The sequence below is a fragment of the Trichophyton verrucosum genome (genome assembly GCF_000151505.1).
Source record: "Trichophyton verrucosum HKI 0517 chromosome Unknown contig00034_1.f1.exp, whole genome shotgun sequence".
NCBI lineage: Eukaryota > Fungi > Ascomycota > Eurotiomycetes > Onygenales > Arthrodermataceae > Trichophyton > Trichophyton verrucosum.
Genome location: NW_003315615.1, coordinates 113,894 through 137,734, shown reverse-complemented (window position 1 = coordinate 137,734; position 23,841 = coordinate 113,894). Strand labels below are relative to the sequence as shown.

Here is a 23,841-nt window from a genome sequence, read left to right as displayed (position 1 = left end):
GTGTGTGGGCCTTTCACTCTTTTAAATCACGGTCGCTTTTTAACCAAACCCTCACTCGGGAATCATGGTGCGATTCCACAAGGCCGTTGTTGGCCTTTTGCTTTCTTCCAGTGGCCTTGTGACTGCTGCCACGGAGCCATGCGCCCAGGTCGCTGAGGAGCAGCGGAAGCAGAAGGCAGGAAACCCAAATGGTATACAAATCAATTAAAACTTTTCAGCTAAAAATATGGGGGAAACTATACATGCTAATATATATGTCTACATAGCTACTAACTTCACCGTCTCGGCGGAGCTCGCTCACGCCTGTCTGACTTCAGTTCCGTTCAAATCGAACGACTCACTGCAGTTGATTGACGGCTTGAAGTATTTCTGGGACTGGCAGACTACCAAGGACTTCCTGAAGAACCCACCACAGGGCTACGCCGTGCCTGGCACTGATCTTGAGGGAGGAATTGCAAAGATTCGCCAGAAGGCAGCCAGCAATGGATACAAGAACGAATTTGAATTCCAGTTCGAGCTCGATGCACTTGTGAGAACTGTACATGATGGTCACTTCAACCTGGCAATGGACCTTATTACCACTTTTGCCTTCACCCGCTCTGATATCGGCTCGCTCGTGTCTCTTTCTGATGACGGAAAGAACTTGCCAAAGATCTACTCTCTCAGTATGTTCAATCTTACTCTCTTGCTCAGTGTTATTCAATTGCAGCTAACATGTCTATGAAGATGACCTCCAAGGTCGATCGATGAACGCATCGGCTCTCAAGACTATTGACGGGCAAGATGCCACCGAGTGGATGAAGAAGTTCTCCTTCAGCGGGTTCTTCCAGGATCCTGATGCTCTCTATAACGGCATGCTTTTTAACCTTCCCCTTACCAGGGTTAGTGGTACTGGTGGGTTCTTCACAAGCCGTGGTCTCTACACCGGTACCAAGATGAGTGTTACCTTCGAAAACGGAACTACCAAGGAGTTTGGACATACCGCCACTTCTACTGCAGACTTCTCTGGTGTCAAGGATGGCAATACTTTTTACGAAAAGTTCTGTAGCGGCAAGCAACAGGCTACTGCTGCTTCTCTAACGGATTACGAGCACACTGCTTTCCGAGACCACCGCTTCCTTACTGCCAACCCGATATCTTACCCGCCATTCCCCTTGGCTCAGCGTACCGTTCCTCCAGTAACCCCACTCCGTGAATCTATGGATGGTGCCGCTGCCGGCTACTTCCTCGAAGGCAAGGATTCTAAGGTTGCTGTACTTAACCTCCGATCCTTCGTTGGTGCTTCTGAAAATAACGATCCCTTGTGGGACTTCAGCTACACTGTCACCAAGTTCTTGGAAGACTGCAGAAAGGCCGGTAAGGAGAAGCTGATTGTTGATGTCAGCGGCAACAGGGGTGGTACCATTTTCCTAGGCTACGATACCTTCAAGCAGGTAAGTCAATCGGCGGCAAGATATCCCTCGAGATACCCTTAAGCTAACAGCTTAAAACACAGCTTCTCCCAACAGGAAGAATTGAAACTCCTTTCAACCTCCGTGCCATTGAGCAGTTCGACATCATTGGAACTAAGGTTAACTACCTCCTTAAGCACCCCCGCGATCCCAAGGCCCCAGCTGCAGAGGAGATGAGGGACGATATCTTTGATACCAACTCCTATGTTGACCCCAATGGCAGAAAATACCGATCCTGGGACTCCTACTTTGGCCCCGAGACCGTTGAGGCCGGGAACTTCAGCCGCCTTGCCATCTGGGACTTCCATAATATCCCCATGTCCCTTAAGGCTGGCGGTCTGGTTGTCTCAGGCTACGGTAACCGCAGCCATGTTGCCCCCCAGGCATTCAGAAAGGAGAATATCGTCCTCGTTACCGATGGTATCTGTGCCTCTACCTGTGCTATCTTCTCTGACCTAATGAACCGCAATGGTATCAAGTCTATTGCAGTCGGTGGACAGCCTCGCACAGGTCGTATGCAGGCTGTTGGTGGTGTAAAGGGAACCCAGGTGCTTACCTTCCGTGAGCTCTGGAGCATTGCTGAGTTGGTTATCAAGAAGTATTCCACCCCACGCGAGCAGCGCGAGTTGGAGAAGACCCAGCTCGGCCAGATGTACAACAAGGGCAAGTATGTGCTGTCCCGTCTGCTCAACAATGGAGCCGGCGGCCGTGTCAATTACCGCAACGCTGTCTTCACTGATGACAGGAAGCGAGTGCCTCGGCAGTTTGTCTATGAGCCTGCTCACTGCAGGATGTTCTTAACCAAGGACGCCCTGCTTGACGTCAAGCGCTGGTGGGGAGCTGTTGCAAACTCCTGGTGGGGTGACAAGGGTCGATGTATCGAGGGATCTACCTAGATAGTGGAGTCCTCCGCTGCACGAGGAAATCCAGGGAGTATCTAGAAGTCGAAGTATCGCAGATTTCTTATAACATCGAACAGCTGTATATAAAAAAGAAAGCTATTTGAGGGTGTAAATAATCTCTTCCCTTTCAAATCTTTTTCTCTCAAAGTATAGACGATAGCAGGATATTGTAACCCTTGGTCAATCCTTTAGCCAATATAAAATAATACTTCGATGCTGCTTCCTAGGTCCTGCTAATCTATCACTGTATTCCTTAAAGTACTCACTACCTCTCTAGCAATACAACATTAAACAGCATTAGGTACATTCCCAGCAGTTGGAGTACCGCACGAGATGGCCTTCTTTTTTTTACTCTTGCTTTCTAACAGCCCATTTCCGTCCACCGAGCGTTTCTTCCTATCAGGTCGGACGAGTTTGCAGCGGTGGAAGTCAATGATAAGTGCTCGCCTCAACTCTTCATTCCATAAAATGTTTTCCCTGCGAAAGTCACCATGATGTACTCCTAAGGCGCGGATCTCTTTTTCCGACCGTCTGATTTGTCTGAGAAGTTCCTTAGTGGGCTTATGTCCGCTTGTGTGCTCTCCTCCCCAACCCATGAGCAGCATATGTTGGATGGCCCCCACGCCGTGTAAGTAGTATATCATTTTAAGGTCGATTAGTCCTAGAAACACAGGGACTGCAGATCCCTGTAATTCGCGGAGGATACGGTATATAGTTGCTTCGCTTGATACTTCACTCCAGCGGTACGAGGTTGTACCTTTTCCAACGACAGTATAACCATACCGGCGGCAGGTAACTTTGAATGGCGCTCCGTACGAGCCAGAGCTACCAAAGGGCGAGCAATCACGGTTAAGGGTTGTATCAAGCTGCTGCTTGATCAAACCCACCAATTGCTCCGTGGTGATAGAGTGTTTGTCCCCTCCGGCTACTGATCTATGTCTCTCTACATTTGGGCAGGTGATATCCAGGTTGTCACCACGCTTAAGGCCGAGCAAGCATTTCTGCGTGCAAAAGAGCTCAACGTGCGGCTCTTCCCGATAGCTTCCCTGACTCTGACTTCCCCTGTTTTCCATCTGGCGCGACCGTTGTTGACCGGGCGGCGATGCTGTTAGTTGGCTTAAGTTTCGCTTCCTTCCGGCAGCTGCCTGGGGGGAGTCGGAGTCGGAATCTGTGGGCTCTGAAGGATGTGCGGCTGTGCTTTGAGGTGCACAGCCGGCCTGGGATCGAGTTACTGGGCGGTAATAGTCTGCAGTCGGAGAGCTCAGCGGAGAGGACGGCACATATGGAGAGGACGGCGCATGTTCAGAGCTTGGAGGAGTTTTATTTAGCTCATCATCTGGTATACGACCTCTTTCGTAATCGAGGTTTGTTTCCCACACATGTAGTTGCTGCCTGGCATTATTTCGCCAATCTTGGTTCCGAACTGGTGAGCGGCAGCTCATCAGGCAGAGACAGAGTACTCGAGCGATAGCTGTCCTCGATAACGTATCCGAATCAACCTCTTTATTAGGATTGCAGAAGTAGTAGTAAAGCGTGGTTGGGTCATTGTCATACACCCGAAGTAGAACATAGGCCAATCCATTGGTAATATATGAAAATTCGAGCCCTTCATTGATCATCACATGGAATTCCTGGACCAGAGTAGATGCTGTCATCTGTTCTGCGTTATACAGTAGCTTTGCATTTCCTTCAGTTGGAATAGCATCCAGCTGGACTACCTCTTCCCAGAGATTCATTGGTCGGAGGCCAGCGGCAAGGTTTTCAACCGACAACTTGTGAGGTGGTTTGTATTCAACAGTTGTAAGTAGTGTGTAATTGCCATCATCAACTCTATGAACACAAAACTGGTCTGGTATAGGGCGCCGCGCTCTTGATTGATCTGACATATCGTCGTCTTCGTCAATAGCATTCGCATGGTTTTCGAATACAATTGCCTCCCCAAGAGCAAACCGATCTCGAGCCTGCGGTTTATTGCACAGCTCCATTATCACATCCTGGACATGCTGTTCCACAGCAATGTGCGCGTAGAATTCTAGGTCTTTCTCACTTCCTAGTGGACGACTGCATCTCCGTGCAACGGCTTCGAGTTCAGCCAAAGAAGGAAACAACTTGTCAGTAGGCTGAAAATGGTGATTAACGCGGCGGTATAATTCATCTAGGATATGTGGGCTTGACCAGGGGCGGAGGTAGGTAGGGCATAGCTTCCCGGTTGGCTTTGGGATTGACCCTCTGGTTGAGCGCGCGGCATCCCGCACCTTTATGGGTAGAGAGAGTAGGTTATGACATGTTTGGATGAATTCTTCAAACGACGTAAGCTGATTACGCTCTTCCGCCCGTTGTCGCTCTTCTTCTGCGTTCTGTCTTTCTTCTTCAGCCTGTTGTCGCTCTTCTTCTGCCTGTTGTCGTGCTTCTTCTGCCTGCCTTCGTTGCTCATCTGCCAGTTCTCGATCATCTTCCGCTCGTAACCGTCGTTCCTTTTCCTGTCTTGCCCGCTCTTCTGCCTGGAGTCGTCTCTCCTCTGCCTGCAGAAAGAGAGCCTTATAATCTAGGGCGTCATCAGAAGCCATGATCTCGCACGACAAACCTGTGATCCCCTGAAAATATCACGAGCACTCCAAAGTCAAGCACTTTTATATTCTGTCTTAAGAAAACGAGCCACTGCTAGGCTCGCCTTTTTGGCCCAGCCGTTTAATATGGCCACGCATGCATCGTCGAGGCATTCACTGGTTGGAATGGATGGATCCAACCTTCGGTACGTACCTATGGACGCTGTTGCCTGGAGGTGAGGTTGAGGCTCTGCCCAAAAACCGAATTAAGGTTAGTCAGTCAACTTGGTTTTTAGTGAAGTCACGTGTATATTTAGTTCTTGGCATAGGTGGCCCTCGAGATCGGCCGAACGAGCAGCGGCGTAAGGAACTCCATTATTAGTTAACTAGTTAGGGTATCCAGAGATTAGCATACAGAGTGGCCAGGCTGCTCACAGGCAAATCGAACCCCACGACTATGATGGCATGGCTTTAAGGGTATTAAAACCACCTCAACTATTTTCTCAAAAGCTGATAAACAGGTTCCACCAATCATTCGGTTGCTCAAGCCAAACCGCATAACTCGAGCCAGCCACGCTAGACGTGAGGCTAAACACCCTACCAGACAAGTTTGATAAAATAAGCATACTTTAAGCAGACTCCTCCGCCGCGACATACCCACTGTTTTTTCGGGCGGCTGATGTGGCGCCAACTTCATCCAATCAAAGCCGTGTGATCAACCTTAAAGTTTGGATTCAAATCACGTAATCCCCCACCACCAATCACCGAAAGAGGCCCCGGCTTGGCAGAACTCTAGTTAAGTAGCACCTGCTCCAAGGCCCAACTTGGATAATTCCCAGAGTCTCGTTGTCGAATCTGTGTCCTTTACCTCTTTGACCGACACCCAATGGAGATAGATATTGTTGTTGAACCATTTACGCTCATACAAATCTCCGAACCCTCATGGAGAATCAGAAATTTATGTGAATAGGCATAACTACGGCAATAAGGGAACAAACGGGCATTTACTGAAGGACGTGAGAGCTCTGAAGCGAGTGCTTGGGTATAAGGTCTTTTTTTGTCAATGCTAGAGCATCCAGCAGGCTTAAAAAAGCGAGACAGTTTTGACCTGCAAGGCTTGCGAAGTGTCAAGAGGTAATGCCTGCTCTCTCTGCTGTCAACCAGCAGGCTCGGCTTTATGGCTCAGCAATTTAATATGGCTTGTTCAAGAGGGCATGAATGGGCCTGAAGTACCTCTCAGAAAGGAGATGAGACCCTGTACACACACTCAGGTCAGAGAAGAGATAGAGCCAGATGCAAGACTCGCTACAGTCATGGTCAACGAGATAATTAAAGGAAGATAAAATATAACGAACACTACGCATTGTCTTGGATTACCTTTGGAATGTTGTCAGCTATCAGTCTGAACAAGATTTTCATTTATGCAAGTTAGATGCCTCCTAGTGTCAGCTATAACAGCATAATAATCAAAATGCATTTGCGCCTCTGAACGACGAACCTTTCCCATAGTAGGAATAAAACAGAGAAGAAACAACTACCACATGTAGAACACGTGTTGAAAAAGGAGGTGTGTAAGAGAGACAGCTCGAGCAAGCCGGTGGTACGGAGTATAACAAAGTAGAAAGGAAGAGGTAAAGCAAAAAGGTAAGATTAAAGGTCGTAAGAGCCGAGTAAGCTCGAGTGCTGCGTGAAGGGAAAGAAAAATAAACATCAACGGACTGTGTAAAGTAGTATGATGCCGAGCATTAAGGAAGGGTCTCCCACAAGGACATGTCTTCTCAACAGGAGACCTGGTAGCTTGACTGGCCCGGCCAAATAAAACTTGCTGTATCAAAGGGTATGTCTTGTGTGAAAAGAGAAAAAGTAAACAGATTAGGAGGCTGCAAAATCCTCCTTAGCGTCCTTGGAATAAGCCTTCTGTAGATGCTTTAGACCTCTACCATCCACTTCTAGCGTAAAGAGAAGGTCTCGGATTTGGATACCAGCTCCATTCTCCTTGTCTTCCCGCCAATCACCGAACTGCTTGCGAATAGCTTTTATGCTGGCTGCGTTGGAGCCCGGCTTTCCGTTCCCTCCTGCGGCTGATCCTGCTGCTGCTGCTGTGCTGAGTCGAGAGGGCGTCGAGAAGCCGCTTCTACTAACTGCTGGCTGCGAAGACTTAAGCCAACTGTAGCCTCCCTTCTTGCCGAATCGCGAAGAAAGACTAGTTGTCTGCATACGGGCGGTTTCAATTGCATGTTGATGTTGCACCGCACCCGTGGCCTTGACATCGATCTTCTTAATATCTTTCTTGGATATTTTCTTATCAATATCAGGAGCACGATCCAGGCCATTGGGCGTGGATGCACCAGGGGTCGGTAGTCGGCCATCAGCGCCGAGTATGGCATCTGCATTGCGTTTTGCACGTTTGGCAGCTCGACGCTCCTCATGTGATTCATCCCTGTCAATCAGACGACGGCTTTTCAATGTCAACGTGCTCGATGTAGTAGTCTTCTTAGCTGTTGAGGTGGAGTTATCAACCGTCGTTTCAGCTGTGGAAGGTTGTTCTGCTTCTACGAAATGAGTATTAACAACCGAAGAGCCGCGGAGACCAAGTGAGACTTACTTCTTGTGGGAGTATTATCATCAGCTGCTGTTTCCTGGATTATAGCTAAATCAGCCCACTCAGGAGGTACAGCGCCGTGAGAGTTAACTCGCCGATTTCTCGAGAGAGTCACAGAGTGATCGATGACAGATCGAAGTCTCTCCTCCGACGCCAACGATAGCAGCGAGATAATGTCACCAAGTGCTGATTCGGGGTTCAAAATGGTCTTGTCTCTTCTAATAACAGAAGAGCCATCTGGGCCAGTGACCTCAACAGGTCCGGTAGGACGCCCGGGAAGGGGCTTAAACACACCACTCATGGGCATCCTCACCCCATGTTCCTGGGCCCGTTTCTCAAGCTTCTTCTCCATAACAGCAGTATGCAAAAAAGCAGACTGGAGATGATACTGCTCCCTCCTACTAGCAGCTGTATCTTGTCGTAGTTGTTCATCTTGCGATATCTCTTCCGGTGATTTGATAGGCGGAGCAGGGGCAACAGGTGCCTGGTAGGGGTAACCTGCTGGTTGGAAGCCTGGTTGTTTGGGTGTCTGTTCGGAAAAGCTGTTTGAAGGTGTGATAGGCCCAACAGGTGGTATGGAATTAAACGAGTTTGAGAAGCTTGTTTGCTGGCGCGGCGGATGTGAGATGGACTGGGAATGCGTTTGCTGGACCGGAACCGCTGGTTTCGCATACCCGCTAGTCAAGAATGCCTCCTCCTCCTTCACATCTATACCAGACGATGCAAGCACGTCTGTAAGCTCAGCAGTGTCTGTCGCCTTTTCCACTGGCCGTGAAGGGGGCCCCATCGAGCCGGGTGGCGGGGGCGCATTGGGGGCCTGTTTTGCCATACCGTTCACATGCATAGCGCTCCCGTTCGTAGACAACTGCACTGGCGCAAAGTGAGGAGAGTTGTAGGGCTGTGATGACTGCGGAAGAGGCGAGAGGCGCTGTCGTTTGGGGGGAGGAGGAATGTTGCTACCCGGCACCGAAGCCTGCTGGGTACCAGGAGAGGGACTAGAGGCAGGGGGAGAAAAGGAGCGAGGAGGCAGCTGGTGGGACTGGGTCTGCGCCATCGTGACAGAAAAGCCAGAAGGCCTCAGGCGGATGGCTTCTGCGTGTTCTTATTGTCCTCCTGTCACTTAGTAGGAGCTCGCTGTTTGTGAATAGATCAAGCGCCCGGGTGAATGCAGCGCAAAACGGAGGCCAGGCGAGGATTTGCGTCTCCCCCCGGAGCCAGCTTTCATCTCAAGCAGGGCAAGCCAACCATCTGTAGCGCAAACGGAAGCGAAGTAGTAAATAGCCGGACGCTCACTATCGCTCAACTCGCTTTTCCTTCGTATCTCGTCGTCGTGCTTTCTGCCTGTCCTTTTGCTTGTATTCTCTGACGTCGCTTTTTGATGTCATTTTTCGCGTTTTTTCTTTGCAGGACAAAAAGAGATGTCACGTGAGCATATATTATTAAGAACTTATATAATGAATTATATAAGCATCAATGACATAAGCTAGACGACGATTCTGGTCCATGTCAAAGCAGAAAAAAGGACGAAGCAGGCGGACAAGTCGACATCAAGCCAGCTGCATTGAAAAGGGCGTGTGGGAAAAGATAGACCGGCCTGAAGTCCGGCTTGGTGGTTGCCTGGTCACGGATAGGCTAGCTAGACGCTGATGCAGAGATAAATACGGCCCGCAAGGATGGCTACGAAACGAAAGGGCTCGTTTTCAGGGAGCGCGGACGAGCAGCAAATAGATCCCTCTGACGAGCTTCTATTCCACTGTCTAGGAGGCGGCAATGAGGTCGGGCGTTCTTGTCACATTATACAGTACAAGGGGAAGACGGTTATGGTTCGTTTCTCCATTATGTTTTGAATCTTTTGCGGTCTTGTGCCTGGCTAATATGGCATATATGAAATCGACAGCTTGATGCTGGCATGCACCCCGCGAAAGATGGATTTGCAGCACTCCCTTTCTTCGATGACTTCGACCTCAGTACCGTCGATATTCTTTTAATAAGCCAGTACGTCCATCCTCCCCTCCATGTCCGGGTTATTAGTGCAACAACCCCCCTTGTCAGCCATGCGCAGATGGATATACAAACAGATATACAAACTTTCTTTTCACTGCCTTTCCTCCATGTTCAAACATGTACTATGAGATATTCAATGCAATTCAAATTTTTATTAGCCTCGACAATATGGTGTCTGCCCTCGTATCCCAATGTATTCGTCCTCTACTGCATTGTTAATTTCATTCCCCTTGCACAATATTTCCACAACCCTAGGCGAGATCAGGCAGCTAACTGATGGCAGTTTTCATTTGGACCACTCTGGGTCGCTGCCCTATGTCCTTAGCAAGACAAATTTCAAAGGCAGAGTCTTCATGACCCATGCCACCAAGGCGATCTACAAATGGCTGATACAGGATAATGTCCGAGTCAGCAATACATCCTCCTCCTCCGATCAACGGACAAGTCTCTACAATGAACATGATCATCTTTCAACCCTCCCCATCATTGAAACGATCGACTTCAACACCACCCACACCATCAACAGTATCAGAATTACTCCGTTCCCGGCTGGCCATGTGCTTGGCGCCGCCATGTTCCTCATATCCATTGCCGGACTGAATATTCTATTCACAGGCGACTATTCTCGAGAAGAGGACCGCCACTTAATCTCAGCAGAAGTCCCTAAGGGGGTGAAAATAGATGTCATGATCACAGAGTCTACTTTCGGAATATCATCCAATCCCCCTCGCCTTGAGCGAGAAGCCGCCCTCATGAAATCAGTTACCAGTATTATAAATCGGGGAGGAAGAGTTCTCATGCCCGTCTTTGCACTTGGACGAGCACAAGAGCTACTCTTGATCCTAGATGAGTACTGGAGCCGACACCCAGAACTACAGAAAGTTCCCATTTACTATATTGGAAACATGGCTCGTCGGTGTATGGTTGTGTATCAAACATACATCGGAGCTATGAATGAGAACATAAAGCGGTTGTTTCGCCAACGCATGGCTGAGGCTGAAGCTAGAGGAGACAAGAGCGTCACCGCTGGCCCCTGGGATTTCCGTTTTGTTCGAAGCCTAAGAAACCTCGACCGTTTTGAAGATGTTGGAGGGTGCGTAATGCTTGCTTCTCCTGGTATGCTCCAAACTGGAACCAGTAGAGAGCTTCTAGAGAGGTGGGCACCAAATGAGCGCAATGGTGTCATCATGACAGGTTACAGCGTTGAGGGTACCATGGGAAAACAGATAATCAATGAGCCCGAACAGATACCAGCTGTTATGAGCGCCAAGAATGCTGCAGGCCCTAGTGATGATCAGAAAATCATGATTCAGCGAAGATGTACCGTCGACGAGATTAGTTTTGCAGCCCACGTTGACGGTGTGGAAAATAGGGAATTTATCGAATCAGTCGCTGCTCCCGTCGTCGTAAGTTAACACGCATCTTGAATTTAGTTCCTGAAGCTAATGTATAACCACTACAGATCCTTGTTCATGGAGAGAAACACCAAATGATGAGGCTGAAATCTAAACTTTTGAGTTTGAATGTAGACAAAGAAGTAAAGGTCAAAGTCTACACTCCTGCAAACTGTGATGAAGTCCGCATCCCATTCATGGTTGACAAGGTTGCCAGAGTCGTCGGTCGGCTTGCAGAGACTTCACCACCCATAGGCCAAGATGATTCTCGATTAATGGACGGCGTTCTCGTCCAGAATGGCTTCAAATTATCGATGATGGCCTCTGACGACCTTAGAGAATATGCCGGACTCACTGCAACAATGGTTACTTGCAAACAGTATATTACCCTCAGCACCGCAAGCATTGATCTTATACGCTGGGCGTTAGAGAGTACCTTCGGTCTGATCGAAGAGATCAACTCGCCTTCGAGTGAAGCCGTGAAGGGCTCTAATGGCGATTCAAGCGAAACGCAGGATGACTCGGTAATCAAAAAAGGTGAAGAAGCGGACGAGGAGATACCCTTTAGCGAACTAACCACATACCTAATAATGGGTTGTGTCTTCGTGAAATATAATCCACAACGGCGCGAAGTTGAGGTAGAATGGGAAGGTAATATGATGAATGACGGTGTTGCCGATGCTGTTATGGCGGTATTGCTCACAGTTGAAAGTAGCCCCGCAGCTGTTAAACGTGAGTATCAAGTATTCCCCTTTGCGATGCCGGTTGGTTCGTCTAAAACAGCAGAAATTCATTGATTTGACGATAATAGGTTCGAGTAAAAATAAACAGTGCCATAACCATGCGCCGCCACTCCCAAGCAATCCTCATTCTCAGCTCACTCCTGACGAGCGTTTTATGCGTCTATGTATGATCCTTGAGGCCCAGTTTGGGTCGGAAATTGCTCCCATCGAGCGCCCGAAATTGAAATACCATGGAGGTCGGAAGGAAAGATCTCCATCTACAGCCGAGGACGCAGGCAAGGTCGACACTCCTGACATCGATGAACCTGAAGACGAAGAGGAACTCCGAGAAATGGAAGAGCTAGAGCTCGCCCGTCTACAGTCTCTCGGCATACCTGTGCCGGGGGTTGAAATCAAGGTTGATAACCACATCGCTCGCGTCTGGCTTGAGACACTCGAGGTTGAATGTTCCTACCCGGTGTTAAGAGACCGTGTTAGGGTGGTGGTCGAGAGGGCGGTTGAAACCGTTGCTGACATGTGGAATACAAAAGCTGGTAGTGCCATGCCAGCCAAGGCTATTCCAAACGGATCTAACACGATCAAGAGTGAGCAGGTTGTTTAGTTCGCTCATGAGCCCCCTCGACTTCTCTTCAAGTTAGCCGTCCAAGTTTGAGTTTCTTCCATTTTTACCACAGGCACGGGAGTTCCGGAAACTTGGATAGAGTAACCAATCTCTACTGTATTAATATAACATGGCTATATTGAAAACATTGACATTTCATCGGGCCTTTGTTCTCGAACTTCCCATGCTAGCCAGCGACTACAGGGCCAACGCTGTATCAGGGAATACTTATTTCGGTAATCTACGAAGTAAGAGGGCGAGGTAAGGAAATAATCATCGTTGGTGAGAGACAAGATGCCCATGTACAAGCTAATGCCAAAATAAAATACCCATCTCTTCAATCATCTCATCTGTCTCTCTCAATTTATAGTCCTCTCCTGCATTTGAATAACGTTAATTTAACATTAAGGTTCAAGTGTATCTATTATTCATCAACTTGCATTCACGTGATACTTACGGCTAATATATTATCCATTCCGCTATATGTCGGCCCGCCGGATGGATGGATCGCTCTGATTGGCTATCTTAAAGTAGCAACTCCTCGCGTTTCTCCCCGTCGATCAATTATAACCGTTAGTTATTTAAGTATTGACATTCGTTTCTCTACATTTATATCGTGCAGACTCTTAGGGCTTATAGTAACACTTTCTCCGCGCCAACCTCACTAACCTTTAAGCCTGTATGGAGTATGTGCAAGGCGAGCCTAGGCAATCATCTACAAGGAGAAGATACCCGATAGGCTGTGACACCTCAGCGTGGCTGGCGGATGCAATCGCAATCAGCCCCGGGCTGCAGACTGGTTGGCTGGAGCTCGCTGATCGCCAGGCCCCTAACCTCTTGCTGATCTGTTCATTTTTGAGTCGAACAAATGACGAAAATTTTTACCCCGTACAGAAAGGGTCATAATGCCTGGAGATATATATCTCGAACCACCTAACAGAGAGTATTAGATGCAAGTACTCCAAGCAGAGAGTTAGCCCAGTCTAGATTGAGATCAACAATCTTGCATCAAGCAGAACTTCTCTGTTTCTCATTCTAGCACACGCTCATCCTCTGATTCTTATGCTCTCTGATATGCCACTCAAGAGCAATCAGAGGACACCGCTGCTGGCTGTCCACTCACGGCCTCGCAGGAACAATACTACACGTTGCACCAGTCTATGGCGGCCCATTGGATTTGTTTTGTGGGTTGTCCTCGCGGCTACCGTCATCATATTCCTCGCTAGGAGAGACACGCGCTCCCTATCATTATGCCTATCGGATGCCGGCGTTTCGCACGTAGTGGAAGGTTCAAAGGATTGGAATCAAAGGACATCGCCCTGGAACATTCGCGTGAGATATACACCGGCGGCTGTTGCAATTCCGGGTAGTATCGAGCAGGCTCAGGCTGCCGTGCTATGTGGTATAAATCATCAATTGCGCATCAGCGCTAAAGGAGGCGGTCACAGCTCCGGGTCCTATGGTTTTGGGGGCGAAAATGGCCATCTTGTTATTGACTTCGAGCAGATGGACCAGGTAATCCTTTCTGATAACCACACTGCTATCATCCAGCCTGGAGCACGGCTGGGACACGTCTCTGTGGAATTGTTCAACCAAGGCCGGAGAGCAATTCCCCACGGAACCTGCCCTGGGTATGTTAACTATTCCTCTTGGATGAAAGAAATGAAGTGGGATTAATTTGAAGGCTGTAGCTAACCGTAGCAGAGTTGGTATCTCCGGACATGTCTTGCACGGCGGATACGGCAGGGCTTCACGCACTCACGGCCTTACTCTAGACTGGTTAAAGAGCGCCAAGGTGATTCTATCTGACGGTTCCATAGCATATTGCTCTGCGACAGACAATACAGATCTCTTCTGGGCAATACGAGGTGCTGGGTCATCCTTTGGCATCGTCACTGAATTCGAGTTTGACACATTCATGCCGCCAGAGAATGTCACTGTTTTCGCCATCGACATGCCCTGGAGCGAATCAGGCGTGGCTGAATCCCTGAAGGCAGTGCAGAGTCTTTCATTGACGGCTCGGGAGGAGCTTAACCTTGCCTTTGATGTGACCGCATCTAGCCAGGCCATTCGCGGGTTGTACTTCGGCGATGAGCATGGACTCGTTCAAGCACTGCAACCCCTCTTGACAAATCTCAAAACACAATTGTCTGATATTAAATCTGTCGATTGGCTGGAAGGACTAGAGTATTTTGCAGAAGGTGAACCATTGGTCCGGCCGCAACCATACAATGTGGTATGTCCGTCGATACAAAGGATTATACTTTCAGCAATAGGGCATTGTAGTACTAACACAATCTTAGCATACAACAACGTATACGAGCAGCCTCACAACTCCCCCACTGACTGACGAGCAGATTAATGCGTTAGTATCGACCCTCTTTACCAACATTAATGACACTAATGCACGTCATTCATGGGATGTACTTTTTGAGTTGCACGGTGGCCCAAAGTCAGCGGTTTCTCAGACTGACTTAGCCGCTACATCTTATGCCCAGCGTGACAAGGTCCTTCTCTGGCAGCTCAATGCTTTTGGAGAGAATGGAAAATTACCCCGTGAGAGTTTCGTATTCCTCAAGCAAATCACGGATAGTGTTACACAGTCCATGGCAGACGGAGATTGGGGCATGTATGCCAATTCTATCGACACCCAACTGGACGGCAATACAGCACAGAAGCTATATTGGGGAGATAACCTACCTCGACTACGGAAAATCAAAGCGCGACTTGACCCTAGTAACGTGTTTTGGAATCCACAGGGTATATCCCCATCGGCCTAAACCCCGACTTCGCCGACTGGGACCAGGGTCCGAAGTATGTCGGTTATTGCAATAACCTACAGTTCTAGGCCAGAAAGAAATTTTATCGGATAAGGACAACAGTACAAGGCTTCTTCTGGCTGCTAATATGTACATTGCTCTTCAACATGTGTGATATCTTGCAGCCGGTGGGCGGTTATATGATCCAACCCAATACCATCCTCAGTTGTTGGATAAGTACCCATTCCTTACCATACAGTCCTGTGATAAATCGATGGGTATACAGACACCAGATATACATACAACTACATACCAATTGTCACACACTCTCCACCATGGCCATTAGACTATATATCCCTTAACGGTGCCTCCTCCTAGTATCTCCCATCTACAAAAATCTGTCCGCTATATTTCTCCAGACAATTGTGTGGCAAGGCACAGTCGCGCGAGTGACGATCGAGTACAACTCGGAAGCAAGGTCAAGAAATTGGTTCTTGAATATGTTCTTTGCCCTGCAGCAAATAGACAAAGGGATTATCGTATGAACCCAGTTCCCAACAGCCCATGCAAATTATTCATTGGTGATCAGACCTAGATATTCCATCTCAAGTCACAAAACGTGGATGCACGTCTAATACTCGATCTCTCCGTGGGGTACGATGCCAAATACAGAGCTAGAAAATGATATCTCATTACATCTCCGTCATGAATTCTCTTGCTTGGCAGTCGCGCTTCATCTCATCTCGGTTGCTGAAGACCTGGTAATTGCGTGAATTGTTCGCCATGTGGGCTTCATGATGCATGTCATGGGCGCGGAGGAACATCTCTGATATCCCGAAATATTTACCTCAACAATGAAGCCAGCCGGATGCAATCACCTTTTGGCAGGGGGATATCACAGCAAGTATTGGTCTAACGTGATGGAATCACTGGGGTCTTTTACGATAACATGGAATAGGTTGAAATATAAAAGGGGCAATGGATTCCAAGGACATATGCTGATTTTGAAGCGTTGAGAACCACCCGCACCATTATCATCACCATTACTTCCCTCACTCGATAAACCAAAGCCTTTACCAGCTCCATCAACATGGCTGTCAACTCCTTTTATGTGCTCTCTCTCCTCGCGATCTGTGGCATCGTCTCCGGTCTCCCTGCCCACATCCAGACTAAAGTTACTCCTACCACTACCCTTGATTCGTGAGTTAGCTCCGACTTCTGTCTTCGATCACCAATGTCTAATCATTGCTGGAAGGACCGGGAGGGGAACCATATACTATCAGATGGGGGCAGCAGGCTCCTGTGGCGCAGTGCACGGAGACGGAGATTACATCGTTGCTCTAGGCCCCAATTACATGAAAGGCCCTAACAGCCCTTACTGCGGTAGACGTATATCTGCTAAGAACACCAGCAATGGAAAGACTGTTACCGTCACTGTGGCTGATACCTGTCCAACTTGCGGACCTGGAGATATTGACTTTGCCCTTGGCCCATGGAATGCCTTGACCAACAATGCTTCCCCTGGAGTTTTCCCTGTCTCCTGGTATGTGCTATAGCCTGGTTAATTCTTCGGAGGTAATTGCGGATCACTTTCAGATAACTAATTCATAAATAGGCATTTCTCCTGAGCGGCCTTGACAAGAAGACTTGGAGGGATAAAGATAGGGTATAGTTGAATGCAGCTGTGAATGGGTTTCCTTGGCTCCCTGGTGGACAGAAGGATTTATCGTTATATAACTTCGGTTCTTTTTCAGTCGTTTCAGCCGTCAAATTCAATCTACCGATGTGCACATCACTCTTTGAGTTCTTTGATAATCCTCATCACATCTTATAAGCTGTGGATCATAAACTCAACTCGTAGCATTATGATTATCAGGTCTTCCGTTCTTGCATAAAGTATAATCAGACTTACTTGTAACTATCGACGAAGATATACCTCATTATACCTACCAGACAACCTTAATACCGCGTCTAGGAAATTGTGGTAAAAGACGCTCACACGTTAAAGTCTATAATGAAAAAAGGACACCATGGGACTCGGCAACCGCAGTATTTGCATAACGTGCCCGTAACAAGGCATGGCATATATAGTTAGATATACTCTTTTTTAATCAAAAAAAGGAGATATTTAAAATATGAAAGTAAAGTCGTCTTCATTAATCCCACCTCAAACAAGGAAACTGAAGTCCTCCACCGCAGCCCTCGTATCTCTCTCCCGTTCCCCATACCACCCATCATACCTAGCTAATATAAACGCCAAAGGGAGAGCGGTCATATTTCCCGGATCATGAAAGGACAAAGAGTATTTGGCGTAGATGTAAGAGCACCAAACATCGCCGAATCATCAAGGAAATTGACACAAAATCAACAGTAACAACAAAAAAAAGTACAACAGAGGTGGAGAGGGGGGGGGGGGGGGGGAAGGAAAGGTCAAAAAATAGCGTCTAAGGTGACATAAAAAGTAATAAACAAGAAGACAAAGGTTAAGTAGGTGGAAGAGAGAGGCTACTGACGTTGAACTGATATAACAGTTCACTGACACAGTCGCCTTCCAAAAAGTGAGAGAAAGAAGGAGAGAGTAAGTGTCTGGCATTTAGAGGGAGGAATATATGGTATCAGCCGGCACGAGAATTATATGGGCAAATGCTCCGAGGAATAAGAGGAAGGAAAAAAAATTTAGTAATAAAGAGTAAAAAATGAACATTGATATGTTTGAGAGAGATAGGTAGGCGGAACGGTGTAAGCAGTTGTGAGATTTATGAGGCCATCTCAGGCCCCACGCTGCTGCTCCTGGCGGATACGGACTGCCTCAGTACCATCATCGATGATAGTATCCTTGAACCATGGGTGCTTGAGGGCCTCTTTGGCAGTAATGCGAACTTTGGGGTCATAGACGAAGATGCGGCGAAGCAGGTCAAGGAATTGTTTGTTAAAGGAAGTTGTTGCAGGAATAAATTCCTATCAGGCTGTTTGTTAGCGTGATCGTCTAGTGAGAACCTGAGCAATTTGCTGCAAACTTACGTGAAGTTGTTTCATTGCTTTTACGTATTTTCTTGACGCTCTGGAGGTATCTTCATTTGGATAGTCAAGTTTGGTGCGGTTGAAATATCTAGAAGAGTTATAATTAGTATAAAAATATTTCTAGGCAGAGGAGAGGCGGTCGACATACTTAGCAGCAGAATTGGCACCGTGTCCGTTACGGCCTTGTAGAACTTGTCTGACAAGTTTTGGGTCTATTTTACCACCACAAACGCTCTCCATCATGGCGAGGTGCTCGAGGTTGTCGTGTGTCTGGAAGAGGGCATCTCCGGTGAAGAACTCGACCAAGATACAGCCTATACTCCAGATATCGCAGGGGAAGCTCCATCCAAGATTGAGAATAATCTCAGGGGCACGATAATGCCGAGTCGAAACCACGGAGGAATGGTATTCATCGTCGAAAGTCGCAGAACCGAAGTCTATTAGACGAATCTCGCTGTCGAGCAGGACACGTCGTTGCCGAGCAGTCCTCGAGGTTGTGTGAGAGGAAGATGGGATGGTTCGGTTATATGTAAACGTCTGGTAAGCATTGCTGACGAGAAGAATATTTTCAGGTTTCAAATCGGTGTGTATAAGGTTGACATCGTGTAGAACTAGAGTGAGTCAGTAAAGGTGTATCTAAGCGGTAGGTACGGTGATTTCACTTACAGGCAACGCTGGTGAAGAGTTGTCTAGCGAAGTTTTGGATCTGGCTGCTCGGGAATGGGACGAAGGAGTTTGCTTTTAGGAAATCAAACACGCTCTGGCCCAGCAAGTCGGTGACGATGCAGATATGGTTTCTGAAATCGAAACAGTCCCGAAGATGGATACACCGGTTTCTATTAGTCTCGTCGTTGGATGCGAGAGTTGAGAGGACTCGAAGTTCGATCCGAGAGGCATCGCGGTATTTCTGGACCGATCTGATGATCTTCACTGCACAGCGAGTCTTTCTTTGTCTATCATATGCCTCCACAACCTTGCCAAATGTGCCTTGGCCCAGAAGGCGGATAATTGAGTCTAGCCGGGGGGAATGAACTGTTAGTTCTGCGAAAATATGGCTAGGGGCATCAACGGGGAGACGTACATTTGTCGGTGAGATTGGTGTCCGGGTTGACGATGTAATGTCCATCTTCATCGTCGATCTTCTGGTTTTTATTCGCGTTGTACTATCCAAAAGGCATTAGTAATGGTTTTTGATGTGGTATGCGATGATGCAGGCTAGGATGGGGAAGGGGGATCATACATCACGGATGACGGGGACAACGACATCTTTGGCCTTGATGGGCGGCTTTGGAGGAGGAATATAGCTGCTGAATGCATCGCCGACGGTCTCGAGTTCTCTTCGTTTCAATTCATCACGTGCAGCCTTACGTGTCACGACTCGCTTCCGCTTCTGGCCGACAGCGACATCATCAAGGTAGGCGTTGTTGGCTGCAGAACCGCTAGCCTGCGAGCCAAGTGAGGTGGGAGCGGTGGTATGAATAGAGGCGGTGCGGTCGGTCGACATTGAAGGCGCCGCAGACGAGCCCTCGCCGTACTTTTGGGAGGAGGCAGAGTAGGCAGGGCGTTCGTAGTAGACGTCGACGCCTGAACTGGCGTCGGTCCTTCGTTTCTTGTTTGCCGGCAGGTTGGAAGAAGAGGCAGAAGGGGCAACACGGGGTGCAGTTCTGGTGGATGAGGTCACCGCCGAAGCAGAGACGGGCACAGGATCGTTGTTTGTATTATCGTCATCATCGTCGTCGTCAATAACAATTATCTCCTTGGGGACGCCGTTCTTATAAAACTCTCCCCAGTCCGGCTGTTTCCGCCGGCTGTGGGCAGTCGGGAGGACTGTGGGCGTGCTGTAGGAGGCCATGGAAGGCACTGGAGCGGTCGTTTTGGGCGTGGATGCTAGCGAAAGCCCGTTGGTGGTCGACTGATGGTTGGACGTGTAGCTGAACGAGTTTGCAAGCGCATTGCTCGCCGCTGACGCGGTGGGGAACGACTGCGGGTTAGGCTGGTGGTATACTTGATGACGAGAGTATCCGTAACGCTGGTGAGATGGATGGGTTGCCGTAGCAGTAGAAGGGGTCGACATGGCGAAGTTCCCCCTAAAACCGGAGCTGCCGGCCACGGAAAACGGGGTGGTATAATTTTTCTCTCTCCTTCTGGCGAGATCCAGGGAGCGATGTGACAACAGGGTCTACACACACACACCCAAGGCCCGCGGCTGAAGGGGAACGATGAATCGACAAAGGACAAACCCCAGGAGCAAGAAGAAGAAGAAGAAGAAGAAGTGAGAATAAAGTGATAGGGCAGGATCTAGCAGCCGTTCGAAGGCGAAGGCGAAAGAGAAAGGCGTAGAAGGAAAAGAGGCCGGTCGTAGGCTGTGGGTGTGGGTGTTGTGTGTGGTCGATGCGACGGCCGAAACGACACCAACGCCAGGAAGGGGAAAAAAAACACTTTGGGGTCGAAAGGGAGTCAAGCAAAGTGAAAACGAGCCTGACGATGGTCTCTCTCGAGAAGGATGACGAAGGGAGTCTCTTTTTTTTCTCTAGCTTTTCCTTGTGTCTGCGGTGTTCTGTCTCGCTGGTTCGCTCGCTGTGCCCTCAGTCAGGGGAGCGCTGGTCTGGCTGGTGGCGGTGGCAGAGAGGGAGGAAAAGCAGGGCCGACGGTCCCAAAGGGCGACCCTGAAGGACTCAAAGGCGGCGCTCACAGGCGGGGGAGACGGGCAGAGTCAGTCATTGCGGCGGAGATCGGGGCGTCAGGGCGAGCATGAAGGCCGCAGAAGCGACTCTCGACGGTCAAGATCTCGTCGTCGTCGCCTTTTCGTGTTGTTGAAGTTGCGAAGTTGCGAAGTTGTTGGAGTTGGAGTTTTTTTTTTTTTTTTTCTTCCTCTTTTGACGTCGAAGGCGGCAACCCGTTTTGGGAGACGCGGCAGAAAAAGGCACCTCAACTTGACGACGACGACGAAGATAATAACAACGACAAGGACAACGACGAGGATGATGAGGACGATGACGATAATAACAACGAGGATGGCGAGGAGGCCTTTATTCTACTGTCTGGAGCAGAAGGGATGCCCTGCTCGGCGTGGTGGTATATAAGGTGGTAACTAGCTAGTGAGTATACGGACTACGAGGGCTAGGTCTTTCTAGCTAAGTACCAAAGAGACGACGGACTGATCACAGCCACAGGTCACCTCCGTCCACGTCGTACGGCAAAGTCGAGGGCCCAGTGGCAGCGCCAGGCTGATCTCGGTCGTCGTAGACTGACGGAGAACCAGCAGGGACAGCGCCGTCACATGGACTGGCAGCGTCACCGGGTGGTGCTCCATCCCTGGTTTTTGCTCGCCTTATGCCAGCAGAGAGAGCAGAGACCGTGATGTATAACCGTCATAGCCCGTGGACCCGGTCTCGTTGCCGGTGGTGACCCCCTCGTTCAAAGTGGTAGGTAGTATGGTAGCATATATATATATATATATATATCTCACGAGAACCCGGAGTGGCAAATATCTCGGGGGGGCTACCCTTTCGGTTCTTCTCTTATAGTCAGAGAGTTTAGATATAAGGGCATCAAGATCATGTCATTTATGATGCTGAGGCTGGTCGTACCAACCTGGATAGCGGTCTAAGTCTGTCTATCAAACTTCAAATCTGCCAGAAATCCACCCGCCATGTCTGTCTGCTCAGCATGACAGGGGCAAAACTCGCTCGGTGGGAAGGGAATCAAAATGAAAAAGGTAAAAAAAAAGGGACAACAATCTAGGACGCCTCGCTACGACTGGCCCGGGCCTGCAGTCAGCGAACCCCAAATAGACAACATAGTCAGAAGTCAGAAAAGAGAGAGAAAGAGACAGGCTCAAAAGAAACAAGACTCTGCACATGTCATCAAAGCCCGGGGAATAGCAAGAAAATAGCAGAAAATATGAAAAAAAAGGTTAAATGTCAAGCATGGTGGTCCGGTTAGATGCCACGATTGAATTCAACTAGGCCGGTGCTTCCACCACGGCCCCAGAACTCTTCCTCCAGAGAGGATGCCTGCACGGCCTGGCGCTGGGGGAACGCGCCCAGGGCCAGAGGCAAGGCAAAGATGGATGTTGTTAGAATTAGGCCTGCAAGGTAAAGCGTTAGCATCACGGTACTGTATACACAAACAAAAATGGTCTTAAAAAACTCACCTAGGTTGACTGGAAGAACCAGTCGTGGCCGGGTCTTGAGCCACTGCATCTGCTGCAGTCGAACGAGTATCAATGGCGGCAGAACCATGATGGGAGTCGAGTTCAATACCCGGCTGATGGCCGTCTCGCCCACAGCCAGAGTAGCCGCCTTCTTACTCTTTCCGAGACTCTGCACCTCGCCGGCCTCACTCTTGACTTCTGCGCCCGCGCTCCTGTCCTTGGGCTCGGCGGGATAGACGTCAATGCCCTGTCTGATCTCCTCGCCGCGCATCAAGAAGACGTTCAGCGCACCAGCTGTAGCCACAGCAGCAAAGGGGACAAGACGGCCGAGTATCAGCTTTGTGTTGGGCGCCACCTTGAGCCGTGGGACCATCGCATTGAGGCCCAGGGCAACTGAGCATGACGCCGAGACGGCCATCAGGTATGACTTGACCATGGCAGAGGTAGAAAGAGGAGTGGACTTGTTAGCATTGGCATTGTTGATGGCAACGTTAAGTGACTGATTGCCTATCTGCCACAGAAGTGTTCCCGTTGTCTAAATGGCTCGTTAGACCCCAATTCATCCTTTAACCGAACAGCGTGAGGAAAAAAAAGAAACGACGCAAAGAGGGGAAGACGTACGCCCAAGCCAGGTGTGAGCATGCCCGCCGTCACAATCAAGTTGGAGAGGACGAAACATGACATGCGAAAGGGGAAAAACACCGGTTCGCCAGTATCTATCGTCGATGTCAGTTGCCGTACACAGCCGACTTTTCCGAGTTGGATTGCGATTCAACGTACCAGGATGAAGTGTTGAGTCTACCACTTTCTTCGCATGCCATAACTCCGGCGTCATGGACAGCAGCTGGCCGCCCTTGTACGACTCGATCAGTTTCTTTGCGTTTTCCAGGCCATCTGCAGACACAAACAGGGTCCTACTCGCAGGTTCCAGGGTAAACCAGTCAGCGACGCTTGACCAACACCGGGATTAATGACTCAGGACAAGGGACAACCAAAAAAGGGCAAAAACCGTCAGGGCTCCCCTACCGCCCAGGCGGACAGAAGGCTCCGCGCGGTTATAGACCTTCAAATGTATACACGCATATGTGTCCATAGAGAGAAAACACACCTTGGATCGCATAGCTCTGCGGACTGCCTAACCCGACCCCAGTAAGTGCTTAGGTCATACTTGGATGCAGGGAGGTCCCGATTGCCGGAGGTCGAAGTCGACGCAGCCATCTCAAGATTGCAGGCGGGACAGACTGGTTATCTCCTGGTTGTTCGGCTGTTCGATGGGCAGCGATGGCTGGAGAGGACAGCGACAGCAAGGCCGGCGGAAAGCGAGAGGCGGGGATGTAGGTTGTTTGTCTGTCCTTTCTTTCTCTCTCTCGCTGTTGTCTGTCTTCGCCTGCTGCGTCTTTCGCTCTTTCGCTTTTACTCGCGCTTTTTTTTTTTTTACTTTTTCTAGCCGCGCTAAGCCAAGGCCACGTGAGCCGAAAGGCGGTGAAGGGTAAAGAGCCGAAGAGCCGGCAGAAAACCGGAAAAAGTTTAAAGCTTCCGGCGCTTATTTAGGCGCGAGTTAATCTCGAGATCGCGGCTATCTGTCTCCGATTTCGGTCTAGTGGGTCACATGATGCGGAGTTTAGGTAGGTAACGCTTACGTCCGGGTGTTTATATATACAG

General features: G+C 49.1%; 8 protein-coding genes across 8 annotated transcripts; 4 read left to right on the top strand and 4 right to left on the bottom strand.

Annotated features, from left to right (window-relative positions):
• Positions 1–64: 64 nt before the first annotated feature.
• Positions 65–2,347, top strand: TRV_00470 (uncharacterized protein; the record flags this gene model as incomplete). Its single annotated transcript, XM_003025363.1, has 4 exons — positions 65–191; positions 267–665; positions 727–1,433; positions 1,484–2,347. The coding sequence occupies 4 exons, from the start codon at positions 65–67 to the stop codon at positions 2,345–2,347; spliced, it is 2,097 nt and encodes a 698-aa protein (XP_003025409.1).
• A 293-nt stretch (positions 2,348–2,640) lies between these two features.
• Positions 2,641–4,920, bottom strand: TRV_00469 (uncharacterized protein; the record flags this gene model as incomplete). Its single annotated transcript, XM_003025362.1, has 1 exon — positions 2,641–4,920. One exon carries the CDS (start codon positions 4,918–4,920, stop codon positions 2,641–2,643), a length of 2,280 nt encoding a protein of 759 aa, XP_003025408.1.
• A 1,851-nt stretch (positions 4,921–6,771) lies between these two features.
• On the bottom strand, positions 6,772–8,555 carry TRV_00468 (uncharacterized protein; the record flags this gene model as incomplete). The annotated part of the gene is made up of 2 exons (XM_003025361.1): positions 6,772–7,451; positions 7,505–8,555. 2 exons carry the CDS (start codon positions 8,553–8,555, stop codon positions 6,772–6,774), a joined length of 1,731 nt encoding a protein of 576 aa, XP_003025407.1.
• Positions 8,556–9,410: 855 nt separating this feature from the next.
• On the top strand, positions 9,411–12,243 carry TRV_00467 (uncharacterized protein; the record flags this gene model as incomplete). The annotated part of the gene is made up of 4 exons (XM_003025360.1): positions 9,411–9,624; positions 9,761–10,911; positions 10,968–11,667; positions 11,711–12,243. 4 exons carry the CDS (start codon positions 9,411–9,413, stop codon positions 12,241–12,243), a joined length of 2,598 nt encoding a protein of 865 aa, XP_003025406.1.
• A 1,506-nt stretch (positions 12,244–13,749) lies between these two features.
• TRV_00466 (isoamyl alcohol oxidase, putative) lies at positions 13,750–15,023 on the top strand (the record flags this gene model as incomplete). The annotated part of the gene is made up of 3 exons (XM_003025359.1): positions 13,750–13,874; positions 13,945–14,479; positions 14,601–15,023. 3 exons carry the CDS (start codon positions 13,750–13,752, stop codon positions 15,021–15,023), a joined length of 1,083 nt encoding a protein of 360 aa, XP_003025405.1.
• Positions 15,024–17,771: 2,748 nt separating this feature from the next.
• TRV_00465 (uncharacterized protein) lies at positions 17,772–20,097 on the bottom strand (the record flags this gene model as incomplete). Its single annotated transcript, XM_003025358.1, has 6 exons — positions 17,772–17,960; positions 18,024–18,111; positions 18,172–18,634; positions 18,690–19,055; positions 19,105–19,186; positions 19,264–20,097. 6 exons carry the CDS (start codon positions 20,095–20,097, stop codon positions 17,772–17,774), a joined length of 2,022 nt encoding a protein of 673 aa, XP_003025404.1.
• A 145-nt stretch (positions 20,098–20,242) lies between these two features.
• On the top strand, positions 20,243–21,114 carry TRV_00464 (uncharacterized protein; the record flags this gene model as incomplete). Its single annotated transcript, XM_003025357.1, has 3 exons — positions 20,243–20,295; positions 20,477–20,591; positions 20,788–21,114. The coding sequence occupies 3 exons, from the start codon at positions 20,243–20,245 to the stop codon at positions 21,112–21,114; spliced, it is 495 nt and encodes a 164-aa protein (XP_003025403.1).
• An 850-nt stretch (positions 21,115–21,964) lies between these two features.
• Positions 21,965–23,397, bottom strand: TRV_00463 (uncharacterized protein; the record flags this gene model as incomplete). Its single annotated transcript, XM_003025356.1, has 4 exons — positions 21,965–22,714; positions 22,801–22,895; positions 22,960–23,093; positions 23,288–23,397. The coding sequence occupies 4 exons, from the start codon at positions 23,395–23,397 to the stop codon at positions 21,965–21,967; spliced, it is 1,089 nt and encodes a 362-aa protein (XP_003025402.1).
• Between the last annotated feature and the right edge of the window lie 444 nt (positions 23,398–23,841).